The 16,345-nt window shown below is 41.1% G+C and overlaps 2 protein-coding genes and 1 long non-coding RNA gene across 4 annotated transcripts in view; 2 read left to right on the plus strand and 1 right to left on the minus strand.

The window, feature by feature from the left end:
• The first annotated feature begins 174 nt into the window (after positions 1–174).
• LOC141801694 (uncharacterized) lies at positions 175–15,375 on the plus strand. Its single transcript, XR_012599424.1, has 4 exons — positions 175–314; positions 8,164–8,227; positions 8,598–8,710; positions 14,352–15,375. It is a non-coding gene; the product is annotated as an uncharacterized LOC141801694 (long non-coding RNA).
• gje1a (gap junction protein epsilon 1a) lies at positions 3,276–11,279 on the minus strand. The gene is made up of 4 exons (XM_074684837.1): positions 11,203–11,279; positions 9,641–9,823; positions 8,465–8,662; positions 3,276–6,438 (listed from the first exon to the last, which is right to left on the minus strand). Exons 1-4 carry the CDS (start codon positions 11,230–11,232, stop codon positions 6,241–6,243), a joined length of 609 nt encoding a protein of 202 aa, XP_074540938.1. The 5' UTR covers positions 11,233–11,279; the 3' UTR covers positions 3,276–6,240.
• Positions 15,376–15,695: 320 nt separating the features above from the next.
• vta1 (vesicle (multivesicular body) trafficking 1) overlaps positions 15,696–16,345 on the plus strand; it is a 59,724-nt gene continuing 59,074 nt past the window's right edge. For both annotated transcript variants that reach the window (XM_074684535.1, XM_074684536.1), the window contains exon 1: positions 15,696–15,900. In XM_074684535.1, the coding sequence (XP_074540636.1) occupies positions 15,810–15,900 (91 nt within the window). In that variant the 5' untranslated portion in view covers positions 15,696–15,809. The remainder of the gene's footprint in view (positions 15,901–16,345) is intronic.

Here is a 16,345-nt window from a genome sequence, read left to right on the forward strand (position 1 = left end):
GGTTCTTACTCCGAGAAGACCTGCAGGGAGAGCAACTTTACCTCACATCCGCTGACTGTGACTGAAAAATGATCATCCCTGAATCCGACGGAGTGTCAGACGGAATGAGTGAGGAGGTGAGGGGAGGGAGAGGAAGGCAAGAGAGGACTGACGCGCGTAAAGAGGGAGAGACTCTCTTTAACAATGGTATCACAGCCCCCCTCCCCTTCCTCTCTCTCAATTCAACCCAATGGTTCCATTGGCAGCAGAGATCAAGGAATTATTTTGCCAAACAGGGCTTGGTTATTCATCACAAGCAACTGGAACAATGGCAGGTAAAAAACACAAACATAAAAGATGGGGAGACTTTAAAAGATGAGATGTCCACAGTGTGTAGGAGAGAAAGTAGGAGAAGAAAAGGATGAGAGAGAGGAAAAGATGAGAAGATTGAACGGACTGAACATAATGAGAAACTAACAGGAAGAAAAGAATGATTGACGGAGGAGTGATCGAGAGAACGGTGTGTGTGTGTGTGTGTGTGTGTGTGTGTGTGTGTGTGTGTGTGTGTGTGTGTGTGTGTGTGTGTGTGTGTGTGTGTGTTCATTTTTATTCATTACATCAGCCTGAAATAGCCTGGCTCTGATTGGGCTCTGGAATGGAATATGATTTCATTAATTTCATGTAAATATCAAATATTTCCTCATGTGTGCTCAGCTCCCTCTTTAAATCAGTCTGTGTGGGATATTAAATTATTTCATGATCTTTAATATCTGAAGTCCTGCTCACAGTTTTTATGACAGAGATGATGGTTTTAAAAAACAGCTGCAGTTTTGGTTTTTGAACCACACTCGGCTTAAATTCTCTGATATTGGTGTCACTGTCCACAGAGAATACAAAGAGGTGAAAGACCCAATTGCAGAGGTTTTTTTAAAGGTTTCATTTCAACTAAACTCAAAGTCCCGAAACGCAACAGAAATCCAAAAAACCAAACTCTTTCAAAATCCATCCATCCATCCATCCATTTTCTTAACCACTTATCCTGTTCAGGGTCGCGGGTGGCTGGAGCCTATCCCAGCTCTCATTGGGCGAGAGGCGGGGTACACCCTGGACTGGTCGCCATTCATTCACTAGGCTGACACAGAGACAGACAACCATTCACGCACACACTCACACCTACGGACAATTTAGAGTGCTCAATTAACCTGGTGAGTATGTTTTTGGACTGTGGGAGGAAGCTGGAGAACCCACGCATGCACGGAGAGAACATGCAAACTCCACACAGGAAGGCCCACCGGCCAAGCTGGGAATCAAGCTAGTGACCTTCTTGCTGTGAGGCTGCAGCTCTCTTTAAATATCCAAAACTAAAAAAACTTTCAGAAGGAAACACTGATGAAACCAGGGGACAGCAAACACAACACACACAAGCCAATCAGAATGAGCCCCAGTCATTCAGCTGTGATGTTCGACAACCAAAAACTTTGTTTCCCGGCATCTTCATGAAACCAAGGTTTTCAAAAATTGTCTCTCTGGCTTGAGTTTCCAGAAAAGCATTGTTTTTGGTGCCGTAAAACTGCGGTTTAGTGTAGATGACAGGCTTAAACATACAATAATATTTGTGGATTCTCAAATACCTGGCTAAATGTGGACATGGGCTATGTAGACACAGGAACAATCAACACAGGTGAAACATATGAGGGGCAGTCAAACAGGAGAGAAACACGAGGAGAGAGAAATAAGGCCATGTCCATACGAAGCTAGGTAACTGGGAAACTGCAAAAATATATGCAATTTTCCGGATGTTTCAGGTGAACACAAGCCCCGTTTCCACCGTTGTCCAGTTTAGATCAGTACGGTTTGGTACGGGTTGGCTTGGTTAAGCCAGGTCCTGTTTGCATTTCCTCAGCCAACTGTGCCCCCTCATGGTAGGTGGCGTGTAAGCTGGATGCCAATAGCTGCATCAGCTAAATAACAGCGTGACGCCATAGCTTGTACCCCGCTAATAAATACAAGGAAAAAGAAAAGGTAACACTGTAAATAATGAACAAATATGCATCAATCTGCCTTCTTTGTGATTGGCATGTGGCTCTTTGTTACAAAGCACAATCAAGCTTTGTAACCCTACTAAGGGTCCCAAAAAGTGGGATGGCTTGTCTCAGTTATTTGGAGATCTGTCTCAGAATTAGTCAGTGGAAACACCAAAATGCGTGTTTTCAGGACAAACCAAACTGAACCGCTTGGTGGAAACAAGGCTAAAATTGCAGTGGGAGCTTCTGTGGACAAATCGTGGTCTTAATACACTCTGGGATGGAGCTGTTGTTTTATTTCACCAGCTGTGTAGTGAAGTATGTCAGCATGATGGCAGCCACAAAAGATGTTTGCTAAACAAGATGACCAGAGATGGAGCCCAGCAAAAAGTGAGGATCCACAGCATTGAAGAAAGGGACGACACTGGGGGAAGCAGTTGTGCAGGAGGATTTAAAGGACATTTGGAAGACTGGTATGGGGTATTGCAGCTCTGTTGAGTATCTTTCAGGCAAACAAAGATCTATCCATCCATGCATTTCCCATACCCATTATTCTGTTCAGGGTCGTGGGTGGCTGAAGCCTATCCCTGCTGTCTTAGAGTGAGAGGCATACATTCATACCTAAGGACAATTAAGGGTGGCCAAGTAACCTGATGAGCATGTTTTTGGACTGTGGGAGGAAGCTGGAGAAGCCGTAGAGATCCCACGCAAACAAAGATATTGTAAGAAAAAAAAAACACTACGGTATATTAAAAATGGGAACCAGAGAAGCAGTGGACAGCCAGCACCAGTGTCTTCTCCACTTAAAGACAGATGCGACTCTGTTGTGGTGATCCCCACATGCGTTTAACACCCCCTTAGCTCAAAGCCAGCATCCCTGATGGCATGGGAGTCAGGCAGGTCAGTTTTCCACCTGGACTCTTCTTCTACAGAGCCATGCAGCTGTTATCCTGTAGAATGTTGTTCATCATCATCTGGACAGCAGCACATGTTGCTCTGAAACCTGTAGCTGCTGCTCAGCATTAATGGAACCTTCACATGTGCATAAGCTCCCCATGCCATGGACACATAACTCTGATGCACAACACAAGAAAACTAGGCAAACAGTTTAATGTGGTGTTTTGGATTAGACAATTTATTATTGTTGATTATATGTAATTTCTCTGTAAACCATTTTTAAAAATCAAATATTTCCACAAATATTGAGTCAATAAATTAATCAAAAAAAGAAACAAAAACAATTGTAGAACATTTTTAATCAATCATCTCAAGACAAAACATGTAGGATAACTGGTCACCTGAAAAGCATCTGAGACAGACAGGAGGACAGAGTTTGTTTCCATATGTTTGCATTGGTCATAAAGTGTGCCTCTTAACTTTGACAGAGCTGTAAAATGAAGGACACAGTGAGGGACAAATGAGTTGGTCTTAGCACCATTTTCACAACTAACCTGTAACAAACATCAGTCAAATCTAATATATTTCAAATTTCAAAATTTATGTTTGAGTCTTTGATGCGTCATTGCTAAACAGTTTCTCCAATTAATGCTAATGTAAGAGGTCAAAAAAGCATCAAGACTTGGTAAATATACACTCCCTGATTTAAAAAATACCTTTGATATGGATTCGAACTGCCAAAATAAAAGTCAGAGTACTGATGACTTTTTTTATACTTCAGTCCAGTTTTGAATTTTCCCCCAAAATTTGGGTTTAATACTAAAAAACTTTCATTCTTCATAGAACAAGCACAAATCTAGTCTCTACACTTATTCACCAAAATATTACCAACGACTCAAACTTTCAAAATATGCCCATCTGCTTTTCAAGTTGCTAACTGTGAATCAATCATTCTATGACAGTTGACACAGGTTCATGAACAATTTCAAACAAGTTCTTCACCAAGACTAGCCTATGAGTCAGAAACCTCGAGACTTGGGAAACCTGAGCATATTATTATTACCTCTGTGGTTTTAAATAGTTAATGATTTTGACAAGATTCTAATGGTGCTAACAAAGCCTGGTCAGCTGTAATGGTGGGGATAAGAAACTTCATTTCTGGACCTCCATGAAGTTGCCAGAAGATAAACAGCGTAGTGGCTAGCTTTAGGTAACTGGAAAACAACTGAAAGTTGTGTTAAACCACCATGTCCTACGGCTATCATTGGGCCAAATGAAAAACCAGAGGGTGACACGACGAGTCGAGTCCATGGACTTATCTTTACCGTTATGCTAACTCTGAAATAGTTAGCTTATAGTTAATAGTTGTTCATTGTTGGTGGAAAGTGGAAATCTGTTTCCACCAGAGTTGAAAACATTGTGAAAGATATGTAGTTGTAGTCTGCTCATTAATGAGCTGATTCTACTTTGAATGATGCTTTCTTATTTATGATGTGACCATGCTATAGTACCTATAAATATCTGAGATGAGGCCTTTAGAATATTGAAGTTGTCAAAAAATTTTTACTGTATTCATTTGATCTCTGCAAACTTATGAGTCACTCCTAATTCCCAGGGCTATGGGAGCTGGTTGTCTTATTTTGCCAGATTTAGCTAAATCAATTCAGCTGCCCTGTTCCTCTACTTTAGATGTGCCTTTCTCTTTTATTCAAACCAGGCATTAGTCTTGGTGAGAGCACTTTCAGAGGCAACTTTTAAAACCATCCTTTACTAACAGTTACCAGATCGCAGATGAACCCAAACCGCAGGAGTGACACACCTGTTTCAAACCCTCTTGAACCCAACAAGACGCTTTCAGGACCACTTAAAGCTGAAAGATCATCCAAGGGTTGAAAAGGACTTGAAATGAAAGTTTGATCCACTTTTGTCTGGTAATGCAATTTTGTACCTGAGATGATAAACAGATTGCTGAAAACTTAATAACAAAAGTTGGATGGATGTCTGATTAAAAATAAAAACATTACAAAACAGTAGAGGTAATCATTTTCAAAAAACGTGGACACTTACACCAAAGGTAAATTACAGAAAGTACTATCTGTTATACCAAAAGCTAATCTGTTCGAACAGTTGTATTAAAATGTAGGTTTCATTTGAAGTGGCAGTTGGTGTTTCAGCTTTTCCAAATTCTGCATTCACATTCCCTTCTCTGAGTAAATGCCAAAACCCAATGAGTAAAACACTCCATTCAACCAATTTAAGTGGTTCTCAAAATACATTTTTCACAGGTGCCTTTTGCTGTTTCTGGCAAATGAGAGTAGCACAGCCAATCTCTGCTCCACAAGTTGAGTCGAGTTGTTCCGACCCAACTGGATGAAAAAGGTACCAGAAGACTGAAGGCATCCCTTCAAGGAGTCTCCTCTGATGCTATGGCACTCATGTTAATGGGAAAGAAGGTCAGAGGGAGCTGGGAGCGGTAACAGACACTTATTGGAAGCGAAAACTGTCACACATTGAAGTGTCAGGAGCAATGGCACCTGCATCTCACTGGCCTGAGGGTTACTGAGTCACAGGATCTTCAGGATGACTGAAGTGATAATCCATAAGCAGCTGTGAATTCTCCTTTTCTTGACGGTGGGACTGCTTGCTGTTAGACAAGACTTTGGCCAGAGCCTCCTTTCACACCTTTAGAATGTTGTTGGCAGCCCCTGATGAAGTCAGTCCATGCCTCAAGATGCTTTGATGGAACTTGGCATTCTAGGGGGAAAGGCAAAAGTGTGCAGCAAATGCTTTCAGAGGTTCTTCCATAAGAGTATCAGGCCTGAGGCACAGGTGGGTCCCAGTGTCAGGGACACCTATTAGTTTGGATAAAGTTGTTTTTCCTCGTGCTGTGATGCCACTGTCACAGGGCCTTGGGCTTTGGCACTGCCTTGAAGATGATGTCTGTCTTTAAGTCTTCTTGTGTAACCAGAATTCTTTGTGTCATCCACCAACGGTTCAGAGTGAGGAGTGCTTATTTCCTCACCATCATTCCAAACAAGACCCTTTGACACAGCCAGCACAGACCCACTGATATCTGAAATACAGCTAGGATTGATCACTCATTAGTTTACAGCAAATAACACCTAGAGAATGTTTCAGACTTTCCAGTCTTGAAACTGTTGCACATCTTGAATTTCTTGGCGCAACTCACTCACGACTGACCACAGGTGAGGTTTTTCTCTTTTGTTAGCTTCCTGTTTTGTCAAAGTCCAGCAGTGGCTAACCAAGAGCTTAAAAAACTGGCAGAAATAGCTTCATAGATTTTCAACCTAAGTAATTCTGTGTGCTAGCATGTGTCGTGTCATTGGTTGTTGAGATAACCAAGTCGCCGGCAGAGTATCTCAAATATCTCAGCAACACAGAGGAGTATGGTGATAACAGTAAAGGTGTACATGGCACTGAGGAAGATAGTTTTTTCAAAGTGTTCAGGAACCATGCACTTTGTCACATTAAAGGCCTTTTCCAGAGCACTGGCATCACACATGAACAGCGGGTGGACCTGGAGGACAAAGAAACAAAACATGAGATGTGATTGAAACCTCCCTATATTGGGGCATTGAACAGGGCAATGATTCAAACTGTCGACATTTACACTGCAGGACTTTTCTCCAAAGACTAGGCACTTCAAGAGCTACTTAGTGCCTTCAGCCAGCCAAATTATGTTTTGAGACCCACTACCTACTGAGGCTAAAAATGGTCTGGACATAATCCTTTATTCATTCATCTTCTATAACCCTTATCCTGTTCTGGTACCAACATCTTTGACATATAACTCTTTGTTGAAGGGATGGCTCAACTGTTACTCAGTCTCATACTAGCGTAAAAAAAACTTCTGTAAACTTGAGGTTGCCTGAAGGTCTCGGTCTTTGGTAATAATCAAAATTAATCAAAGTTTGTCTGAGTGTGTGATATAGAGGCCATAGTCCTCAAGGGAGCTGCTATTCTGTGCTATATCCACTGTCCTATACTGTGGGAGGAAGCCAGAGTAGCCGTAGTACCCCATGCATGGAGGGAACAGGCAAACTCCACATAGAAAGGCCGAACAGGTAAACGGGGATTTGAATTGGTGACCTTCTTGCTATGAGTATGCAGTGCTAACCAGTGCAGCCACTTTATTATAACGGCTGAAAAATGCTTGTTCCCTTTGCTTTTGTCCTTTTTTGAAGTTAGATTTTTACACCTTCTAAATAATTTGCGCACATGGTATGGAATAATTAGCAGTTCAAAAGAAGAAAAACACTTCAGTGATATTCGTGTCGTTCTACTTTGCGTCTGATTCTTGTGATGACCGCAATAATACCCTTTATCACTGGATAGAAAAAATGTTTAGGTTTTCCAAAGCTGTTTATTTTTTTCTTATTGAACACAAAAATTGACAGAGTTACAGTAATTACACTCTGGCCAAGGTAAATATACTGCTGGAGCTACCGCAGTAGGTAAATGGTTAACTTTAGCTTCCAAAAGGCCCCTACTCTTGGGGTAGTATTTTCGGAAAGTAGAGCAGCTTTGGAGTTTCACACATCAGCAGAATAATTAGTCATATCACCTTGTATTCTAAGGCATCTTTGGTAACAAAGACAAGCTTGGCTCTGGCGAACATTTAAACCTCTTGGATAGTGATGGGAATTGATTTGTTGTTATTGATACCAATGTCATCATTTGTTCTGTTAATCAATCCAATTCCTTTTTCATTCCCAAAGGTTTGCTTGCTTTGTGCTAATGTCAACAGCGGGTAGGACACAAGTACCTTCACTACTCTAATGAGAAAAGGAGACACTTGATGATATCTAAATCTACATTATGTCAACAAATGTTTCAGGATGTTGCTGGTGCTTCATCTATTGCTAAAAATCACTTGGCTGTAGACATTTCAAGCTTTTCTATTGACTTCATTCTAAGTCAAATCAAGCTGTTTTTTCTCCTGTCTGCCCTGATGATGTTCATGACTCCTTGGTTGTCATTCCCACTTACTGCCTTTTGCAATAAGGGAATCTTAAGCATAAAAGCTGACCTGATGGCCTGAACTGGTTTTAAAAGCTTCCCACCTGGGAACTGGCTCTCAATTCCCATCTCTAGCCAGGAAAGAGTAGTTTTTGGACTTCAAGTTTTGCTGAAACACTTCTTGTGTAACAGATCTGGCAAGCCCAACTCTTTCTTTCTTTCTTTCTTTCTTTCTTTCTTTCTTTCTTTCTTTCTTTCTTTCTTGCCCTCTACTTTGTTGCAGCACTGGATGCCAAGCAAGAGAGAACCAATTCAATGGGGGACCATCTTTACAATTTCTCCAACTGGTAAGTTTCCTCTCAAGGGGCTTCTTACAAATTTTAAATTGTGTCCAGGTGTATCTAACTGAAAAATGGATAACACTTCCTGCCTTGTTGGAGCGACTTTTGACAGAACTTAACGAATTCCCTGGTGAAGCATTGCAAGGAGAGATTTGTGAACCCCTGGTATCATTACAATTGTAAGAGCCAATGTGAATATCCTATTAAATCAGTCAAGGTCTAAACCATCAGAAATGAACCCACCTGGAAGCCAAAGAGGTGACTCTGTAGCCAGAAAGCGATGACTTCCAGAATGATGCGTAGAAGCACAGAAATGATGTAGAAGACGGTGTAGATGGGTCGTTCAAGTATTTCTTCCTGGTCAATGTTTTTACAGGCTGCATAAAGGTGAAACACTGCCCCAGGAACCAGCACTGTCACCAGCTGTAACGCCCAAAAGACCTGGTGGGGATAGAGACAGAGGATGGAGGGGAGGAGAGAGAAGCAAAGGTAGAGCAACTTTACTTAATACATATATATATATATTGGAAGGCAACAGGAAGCAGGACATGGATCAGCTGAGTGAAGGAAACTGTTATTGGTTTTCCATTGGTCTTCTACATTTTGAAAATTACCAACATCTTTGACATATAACTCTTTGTTGAAGGGATGGCTCAACTGTTACTCAGTCTCATACTAGCGTAAAAAAAACTTCTGTAAACTTGAGGTTGCCTGAAGGTCTCGGTCTTTGGTAATAATCAAAATTAATCAAAGTTTGTCTGAGTGTGTGATATAGAGGCCATAGTCCTCAAGGGAGCTGCTATTCTGTGCTATATCCACAGTCCTATACTCTCTGAATAAAGACATAAAAGCCCCCAAGATGTAACTCGCTAACTAAACAAACAAATAAATAGTGGTCTTCAAAGATTCGGCCAAGGAACCTGGAGATATCTGGTGTAAGTCCTGGAACAGACAAGTGCAGATGCTGGGACTGGTTCCCTGTATGGTTTCAGTTTATTTTTTTTGCTCTACTGAGGTGCATGGTTCTGCAAGGCACAAAGGACTGAGGGGAAAGAATTGATAAGGGAACAGTTAAATGTAAAGATGAAGATGACAATGGCCTTAACAAGTTTGAGCTGACTCTCGGTTCCCATCCCTATCCTGGGGAAGTGTCTCTGTGAGACTTTTGGTCCTAGATGCTTTTGATGGAAACACAACCTATGTAAGAGATCAGACCAACACAATCAGATAGGGTGGAAGAAATCATAGGGGCACCTACCAATCACTGCTTTGGATGGCCATTGCCTTGCAAGGTGGTTGACAAATTGCTTGTGGTAATTTTGTAAAATTCAGCTAGAATTTGAACTTAACCTGACAGTAGAGGTCTGTATATGTGGTTTCAGCATGTCTCTGGATTTTGGTTGAATATCTAAGTCTTACCTGAGGCGTTATGGGTCTAAACTGGTTATAGCAGTACAGGTTGAGCTCTCTGCGATCAGGGTCGCAGCTGAAGTGTAGCGCCTCATTCCCATAGACAGCAAAGCCAAGGACGCCAAGGAAGAACATCCGCACCGAGCCGAAGAACAAGGTGTGGAACTGGCCTATCACCGTCGGAGGCCTGAGCTGCAACAGACATACACACACAGACACACACACACACACACACACACACCGAGGTGAGTGGGCATTAACAGCTTGCGCGGGCTGGGTTATGTAATGGCACACACATTAGACAGACACTCGTGTCCAAGAAGAGATAAAACAGAAACATTAAGCATCCACATATTGGTTATAAACACAGAGGCCAGGTTTTCACAGCACAAACATGACACACAGGTGCATACACACAAACACACGCACAGTGTGAGACAAAGCGTAAATAGCTTTTGTCAGCCAGATAAATGCAACTGCAACACTGAGGCCCTGAGCTGTGAGAGCTAAAACAAAACCCATTCAGAGGAAACAGTCGCCATCTTTACCTGCTCTCTCCTCAAACACTTAAATAGGCTCCAATGACACTTGCACAAAAAAATATGTCACTGTGCCACAAAGACAGGAGTGAGAGGAGATGGATTACACAGCTGAGGATGAAAACAGATCAGTGTCTTTACATTTGAAGCCTCCAGAGGGGATGACTGTTCAGCATCACTCCTGTCAAACCCCGAGATGGCGAAAGTGTCTGTGTGAAATGAACAATCACGGCTCTCTATGGAGTACTTACGCATCCTTCATAGAAGTTTTTGATGTAGTTTAAGGACATGGTTTGCCTGTCGGTGTAACTCCGGGGCTGTTCTGGGCCCTCATGGCCGGTTTGACGCTGCCAGTCAAAGGCCACCAACAGGAGGGCTAAACCTCTCCAACTGACCCCTCTCCCTCTCTCTCTCTGCTGCACTCAAAGCCTGTGTCAATGCATATTTTTTTCCCTTTATCCTTCCATCAATTGACTCGCTCAGTAGAAAAGGCACAACAGAGACAGAGGGGCCAACAATGGCCAGGGAGGGCATGTGGTCCCTGCATTATAATCCCTATAGAACTATGTCAGCGAAAAAAACAACCTCCTGTCACACACAATGCAGAGACAGAGATGGCAAACATGCAACAAAATACAATGCAGCCCGCCGGGAAAAGGAGCTAATTTCTACTTTCTTGCCAAATTTAATCTATCCTAAAGTTCTGGAGATCCTCTTTAAAGTTTGTTCTCTTTGCTGAGTTTTCCCTCCAATTAACAGTCTTCAAACAGATGTAGTCATGCAGACAGAAAGCTGTCACTCTGCTTTGTTAGAGAGGAAATCAAAGAGCCTCAATCACTATGAAAGGTGAGAATTAAAAAACAAGAGTGATGCCAACACACCCTGCACTGCAAATACTTCTGGAAGAGCATTCACGGAGCCGCTGTTGTCCCAAACACAGTCCCAGCCACAGAAAGAAAGAACCCCGAGCAAACTTTAAACTCCAAGACCCAAAAACTGGACAAAGTGAAATAAAAATGGAAGTCCACACACCAACCGTAATCCAGGCGGCGTGTTGTTCATTACCCCCGCTTTTTTCCACTCACGGATCCTAAACTCATGCCAGTTGCGGGACCTTGCGGGGACAGAGAGAGAGTCAAGTCACACGGAATTAACGCGGGGTTTTTCCGGTCAGTGCTTTCACAATAAGCAGGAGAGATGGTGGGAGTGCAAAACGAGGAGGTTGGAAAGTACGCCAGAGACATGAGGAGTGAGCCCCTGATGGGAACAGAGTGATACAGCTATTAAGAGAGCAAAACACCAATGACTATCATCTGGAATCACATTCAGCAGGGTGTCAGCTGGTATTTAGGTAGATTAACATAATTCTCCTGGATATGTTTGCTGAATTTAAACATTTACCTCAAAGTTGTAAAGAATGACAACGTAATAAAAGTATGAATGAAGTTGAAATTCATAAAGTTGACTGTTTTTAGGGGAACTTTTATTTATAAGTTAATTTCTGATATATAACATAAAAGATGTATATAAATTATTATTTCAATGTCAGATAATGTTTTAAGGCTCAAGCCCTCTTGAATCTCTTCCAATCAATGTTTTTGGACCCAGAGTTCATCATTACAACAAAGAACCAAGTGATTTCACCTGGTTGTTTTATTCATAGTTTTATTTTGAAGGTCGAGCCCTGTGACTTCCAGTAAAACATGTGCTTATGTTGTCGTGCTTGCCACAATGTTGCCGGCCAACTTTTGCTGGCTCCACTTGCTATGACCGTGCTCCATGGCCGAGGACCACAGACCCTGTGCGTAAAAGCGGCTTGACTCAGGGAAAAACGGGGTGACGTCACAGAGCTACACATGACCAACAGATATCAACCCATCAGAGGTCAGATCTAAATGACCAAGTGACATGCAGGTAAACATGACCAAAAATGAAAGGTACAACTCTAGAGAGAAGAGAAACAAACAAACAAAAAAACTTTTTCTTTTATGTTTTTTGTTTGTTTGTGCCTGGATGGAAAATGCATGAAGGAAAAAGTAAAAATGCTGTTTTCTTTCAGGTGCTTCTAAGCCTGAGAAGGACTGAAAGACTATTTTTGAAAACATGAAACCACTGCCACTGGACAAGGGTCAGACAAAGTGATGACCTCACTGGCATTTTCCCTGTTTATTTTTGTTTTTTGCCTGTTTGGAGACAGAAGAATGATTTTTTTTCTCCAGTAAATATAAACACCACAAAATACACATAAGATGAGAAGTAACACTTTGTCCACATGGGGGAGCCAGAGGTGATAGAAGCGTAGAGTTCCTCACTGGAGCTTTAAATCCTGACACAAACAACACAAAAGTTTAAAGTAGACAAAGGCATTACAAGTAAATGCGCTTTTGGATATTTGCCACTAACTATCTGACAATTATTCAGCGGATGCAACCTGCCACTACTGGACCACAATGCAGGGCATCCAGTAGGGCTGGGAAAATTTCTCCTGATTCCATTTTTCTGTTATAATATTCAGGGTGCCGATTCGGTTTTGAATTGTTATTCTTCAATAGTTCCAATTTTTGTGATATTTAGTTCACTTTTTTAACACCAGACCATGGGAACAAGTTGAATAATGATGATGATGATGTCTGCAGCCGATATCAGGGGCTATATTTTCACATGCACATTACATGTGAGTCAGTTTTTAGGATTTCATCATGAGATCTGACATCCTGTTATTAGATAGTCAAAGAAAATCATTTAGCACTCAGCTGGAGAAAAGCTTAACCTTTTTTTCAATCTAGCCAATTAAAAAAAATAAATAAATAAAAGGAAGGAAACCTATCTGAGGAGGTGGCATAACAGAGCAGAGCCAGACAAGAGGCAAGTAAGTAAAATGCAAGGAAAACCATGTTTTTTTCTGATTGTTATTTTGTCTGTTCTATTCTATTGTTCAATTATTGAATCACTATTATTTTATTTAATGTTAATGCCTGTTCGATTATTCAAAAACCATTGCCCACCCCTATTATTTATCCTTTATCCCGTTTCTGAATAGTCTTTAAATTCTCAGGATCAGAAGTCACAGATTGTGTTTCTTTTTTAAATCTTCATGATCAAGCTCTGGATGATTTTCTTCCTCCTCTGTCTCTCAGGGAGCTATGCCATCTGTGACAGAGAGAGAACATGAAGAGACACAGACTCTGCCAGTTAAAGTGAACTTTCAGCCTGTTTGTGCCTCTTGAAGTGCCAGAACCAAACGGCCCAGATGGCAACTTTAATCTCATAGACTCACAGCACAAGAAAAGAAATATAAGTTAGGAAAGATTAAACTAATAGCCACGTGAATCATGTTTTAAGCTAGCCTGCTTTATCTTTGTCAGACCACCGGAGCATTTGCAGGATGTTTACGCTGGTTTCCTTTGATTCAGACCAAGTGTTAGTCACCTAAAAGCTCCTGTGAGAAAAGAGCTGACCTCAGAGCCGTTAGAGCTGTTTATGTGTGACTTCAGCTTCCACCTGCTGCTGTGGTGCCTGTCAGCTCAGACTAAGTGCTTTTTTTCTCAGATACTGCTCTGACAGTGAACTTGGTGATGAAGGCCAGAGAGGACTGAGGTTTGAGAATACAAAGCGTTAAATGAGGAAAGGAAAGGAAAGGACAGGAAAGGACAGGACAGGACAGGAAAGGAAAGGAAAGGAAAGGAAAGGAAAGGAAAGGAAAGGTGGAGCTGAGTGTCTTTAAGTGGCAGAAGCTGAAACATTTCAGACGGAGGCCGAAATAAAGGCTCTCTCTAAATCACAGCTCAAAAATATTTTTGACCTGTAAATTATGAAAAGATTCTATGGGGGTATAAGAGGGACAGAATAAATAAATAAATAAACAAACAAACAAAAAATAAATTAATGAATATCTCCCCTTAACCACGAGAAGTCTTTAAAAACCTGGGATCCTATGTTCCTGTATTGCTATGTTAAACATTTGGGTTTGGATGTGTTAATGGAATCATTTTCCTCCTTATGAAAATCTTAGAGCGTCAGAAGATTTGAATTAAACTGTCTCATGTCCTGATTCATCTGTGAATCTTGCCTCTTACCATACGCAGATCGAATCGTCTTGTAAAGCAGAGTTTTACGCAGAAATTTCTAACAACCCAACCCTCTGTTTGTTTTTGGCTTTCCCTTCTTTCATTCCTCTGTAGTGATGGAAACACACAGGATTAGAGGATGACCGTCCACAAACGTCGGAGCTGTGGAGGGAAACCTGGACATTTAATGATACGCTGGATGAACCCACACACAAAGTAAATGTATGTGTGCAGGTGGGAGCTGAAGATAAGCCCATCAATCCCACTTTGCTGTGGATTCTGGGGTCTCCTGTGGACTACAGAGTGTGTGTCAAACTCAATCATCGCCAACCTTCTGCTTTTAAAAACCAATCACAGGGAAGTCTTTTCTGTTAGGAGCCATATATGTGAAGGAACAGAAAGAAAGCACATTATGGATAGCGAGGTCGGGTTTAACTATGATTTTGTCTGAGTCCACTCTGTAGTTATCTGTAATGTTAAATGCCAGTACTTGGCTGTGAGAAATGCAGAGGGCTTGGGTTCAATCAACTCTCTGTATTAATCTTCCTGTATGCCGCTGAATGTAAAGGGATTAACTGGTTGAATGCTCTTTTCGAGTGTTAATAATGTCCACAGAAAATATTTATATTTACACTTTTGCCACGAATAAAAATGTAACTAATACTAATTTTATTTTTTTCATTGTGCCAAGAGCCATCTAGGTAAAGAGACAATTTTCTTGGCTTTACATCTAAATATATCACACTAAACTATGAAACAAAATGTTATTATTGTTATTATTATTATCATTATTATCATTGTTGTTGTTGTTGTTGTTGTTGTTGCTGCTGCTGCTGTTGCAGTGGTTATCTTAAATTTGATCTATCCTTAATGGCTAATTTTTAGATCACTGTAAATGTCTTGCCTGCCTGTATATTTAAAATTCAAGAGTCTAATGGGAGGGCAGGGAACAGACAGGGCTATGAAAACTGCATGTTTTCTGGATTATGTTGTCATTCTTTCTTTTCTGTATCTGCACTGTAATGGCAACAATTTATAACGACTGTATGAGTTGCTACTAAATGAATTATTTTATGATCACACCTTTAAAGACTGTCAAACTGAATAAAGAGATACAATTAAAAAGAAAAAGAAAGAAAAGAAGAAAACGATATAATGGGGTGGGGGGGATAATATAACTGAGTCTTTATGCAGTGTGCGTGAGTTTATAATAAAATCTTGCCTTCTTACCTCGGAATTATGTGCTTATCCCACATGGATTATTTCCCAATCCCTCTCAGCATGTAGTATAAATATATAATAGCTCGTTTCCATACCCAGTGAAGTATCATAAAAATTATAGTCAGTCCAAAGCTCTCCTAAACGTGTTTTAGTACTTTTATTTTGGATAGAAAGTCGCCTGCCTGTCGTCAATCCAGACAGAGCCACTTGTGACGTCATCTGTCCCGTGTAGGCTGCCGGTCCTATTGGACACAGACACGGAAGTAGGAGAAACACTTGCTGTCATCAACAGTGAGCTCCATTTCTTGGCTATTGATGATTTTGTATCTTCTCAAGGATTTATAAACAAACATGGCTTTACCGCCTCAGCTCAAAGCCATCCAACATCACATGCGGACGGCTCAGGAGCATGAGAAACGGGACCCGGTCATCGCTTATTACTGTAAGTTTGAGTGCTAACTGCTGCTAGCAACGTTAGCATCACAGCTTTGTTTACCTCTGTGTTATCTCTAACTTTTATATAAAGAAGGACGTAAGACAAAATTTGTTCTTATAATACGACTGTTCGAAGTCGACATAAAGACAAAAATACTCAAGGTGAAGCAAAGAAGGAGAATTATGTCAGCGATTGTACAGGTATGTTAGCATCAAAGCTAGCTCTGGCAGTTAAAACTTCATTAACGTTCGCCAAGAGACGTTACTCTGACGTCATGACAGGCGTAACACTAAGGGTATTTACCTTCAACTGTACTCATATTTATACAGGTTTATCTTATCTGGTAGTATTCATATTATGGGTTCAATCACGCTTTATCCACCCTGCTAACTTCATCAGCTCTTACACTCGAGTCATTGATGAACTGTTGTTTCTACTTTGTCTTGGCTTT

The sequence above is a fragment of the Halichoeres trimaculatus genome, unplaced genomic scaffold, assembly GCF_033239565.1.
Source record: "Halichoeres trimaculatus isolate MK-OKI-2021-1 unplaced genomic scaffold, fHalTri1.1 fHalTri1_scaffold_13, whole genome shotgun sequence".
Taxonomy (NCBI): domain Eukaryota; kingdom Metazoa; phylum Chordata; class Actinopteri; order Labriformes; family Labridae; genus Halichoeres; species Halichoeres trimaculatus.

What these genes read in the sequence shown, in the direction of transcription:
- gje1a (XM_074684837.1), bottom strand. Translation starts at nt 11,232, where the DNA reads ATGAACAACACGCCGCCTGGATTACGGTTG. An exon ending in CGCCGCCTGGATTACGGTTG is followed by an intron (nt 9,824 to 11,202) that starts GTGTGTGGACTT and finishes TGTCTGTTGCAG; the next exon opens with CTCAGGCCTCCGACGGTGAT. An exon ending in GTCACCTCTTTGGCTTCCAG is followed by an intron (nt 6,439 to 8,464) that starts GTGGGTTCATTT and finishes TTTGTCCTCCAG; the next exon opens with GTCCACCCGCTGTTCATGTG.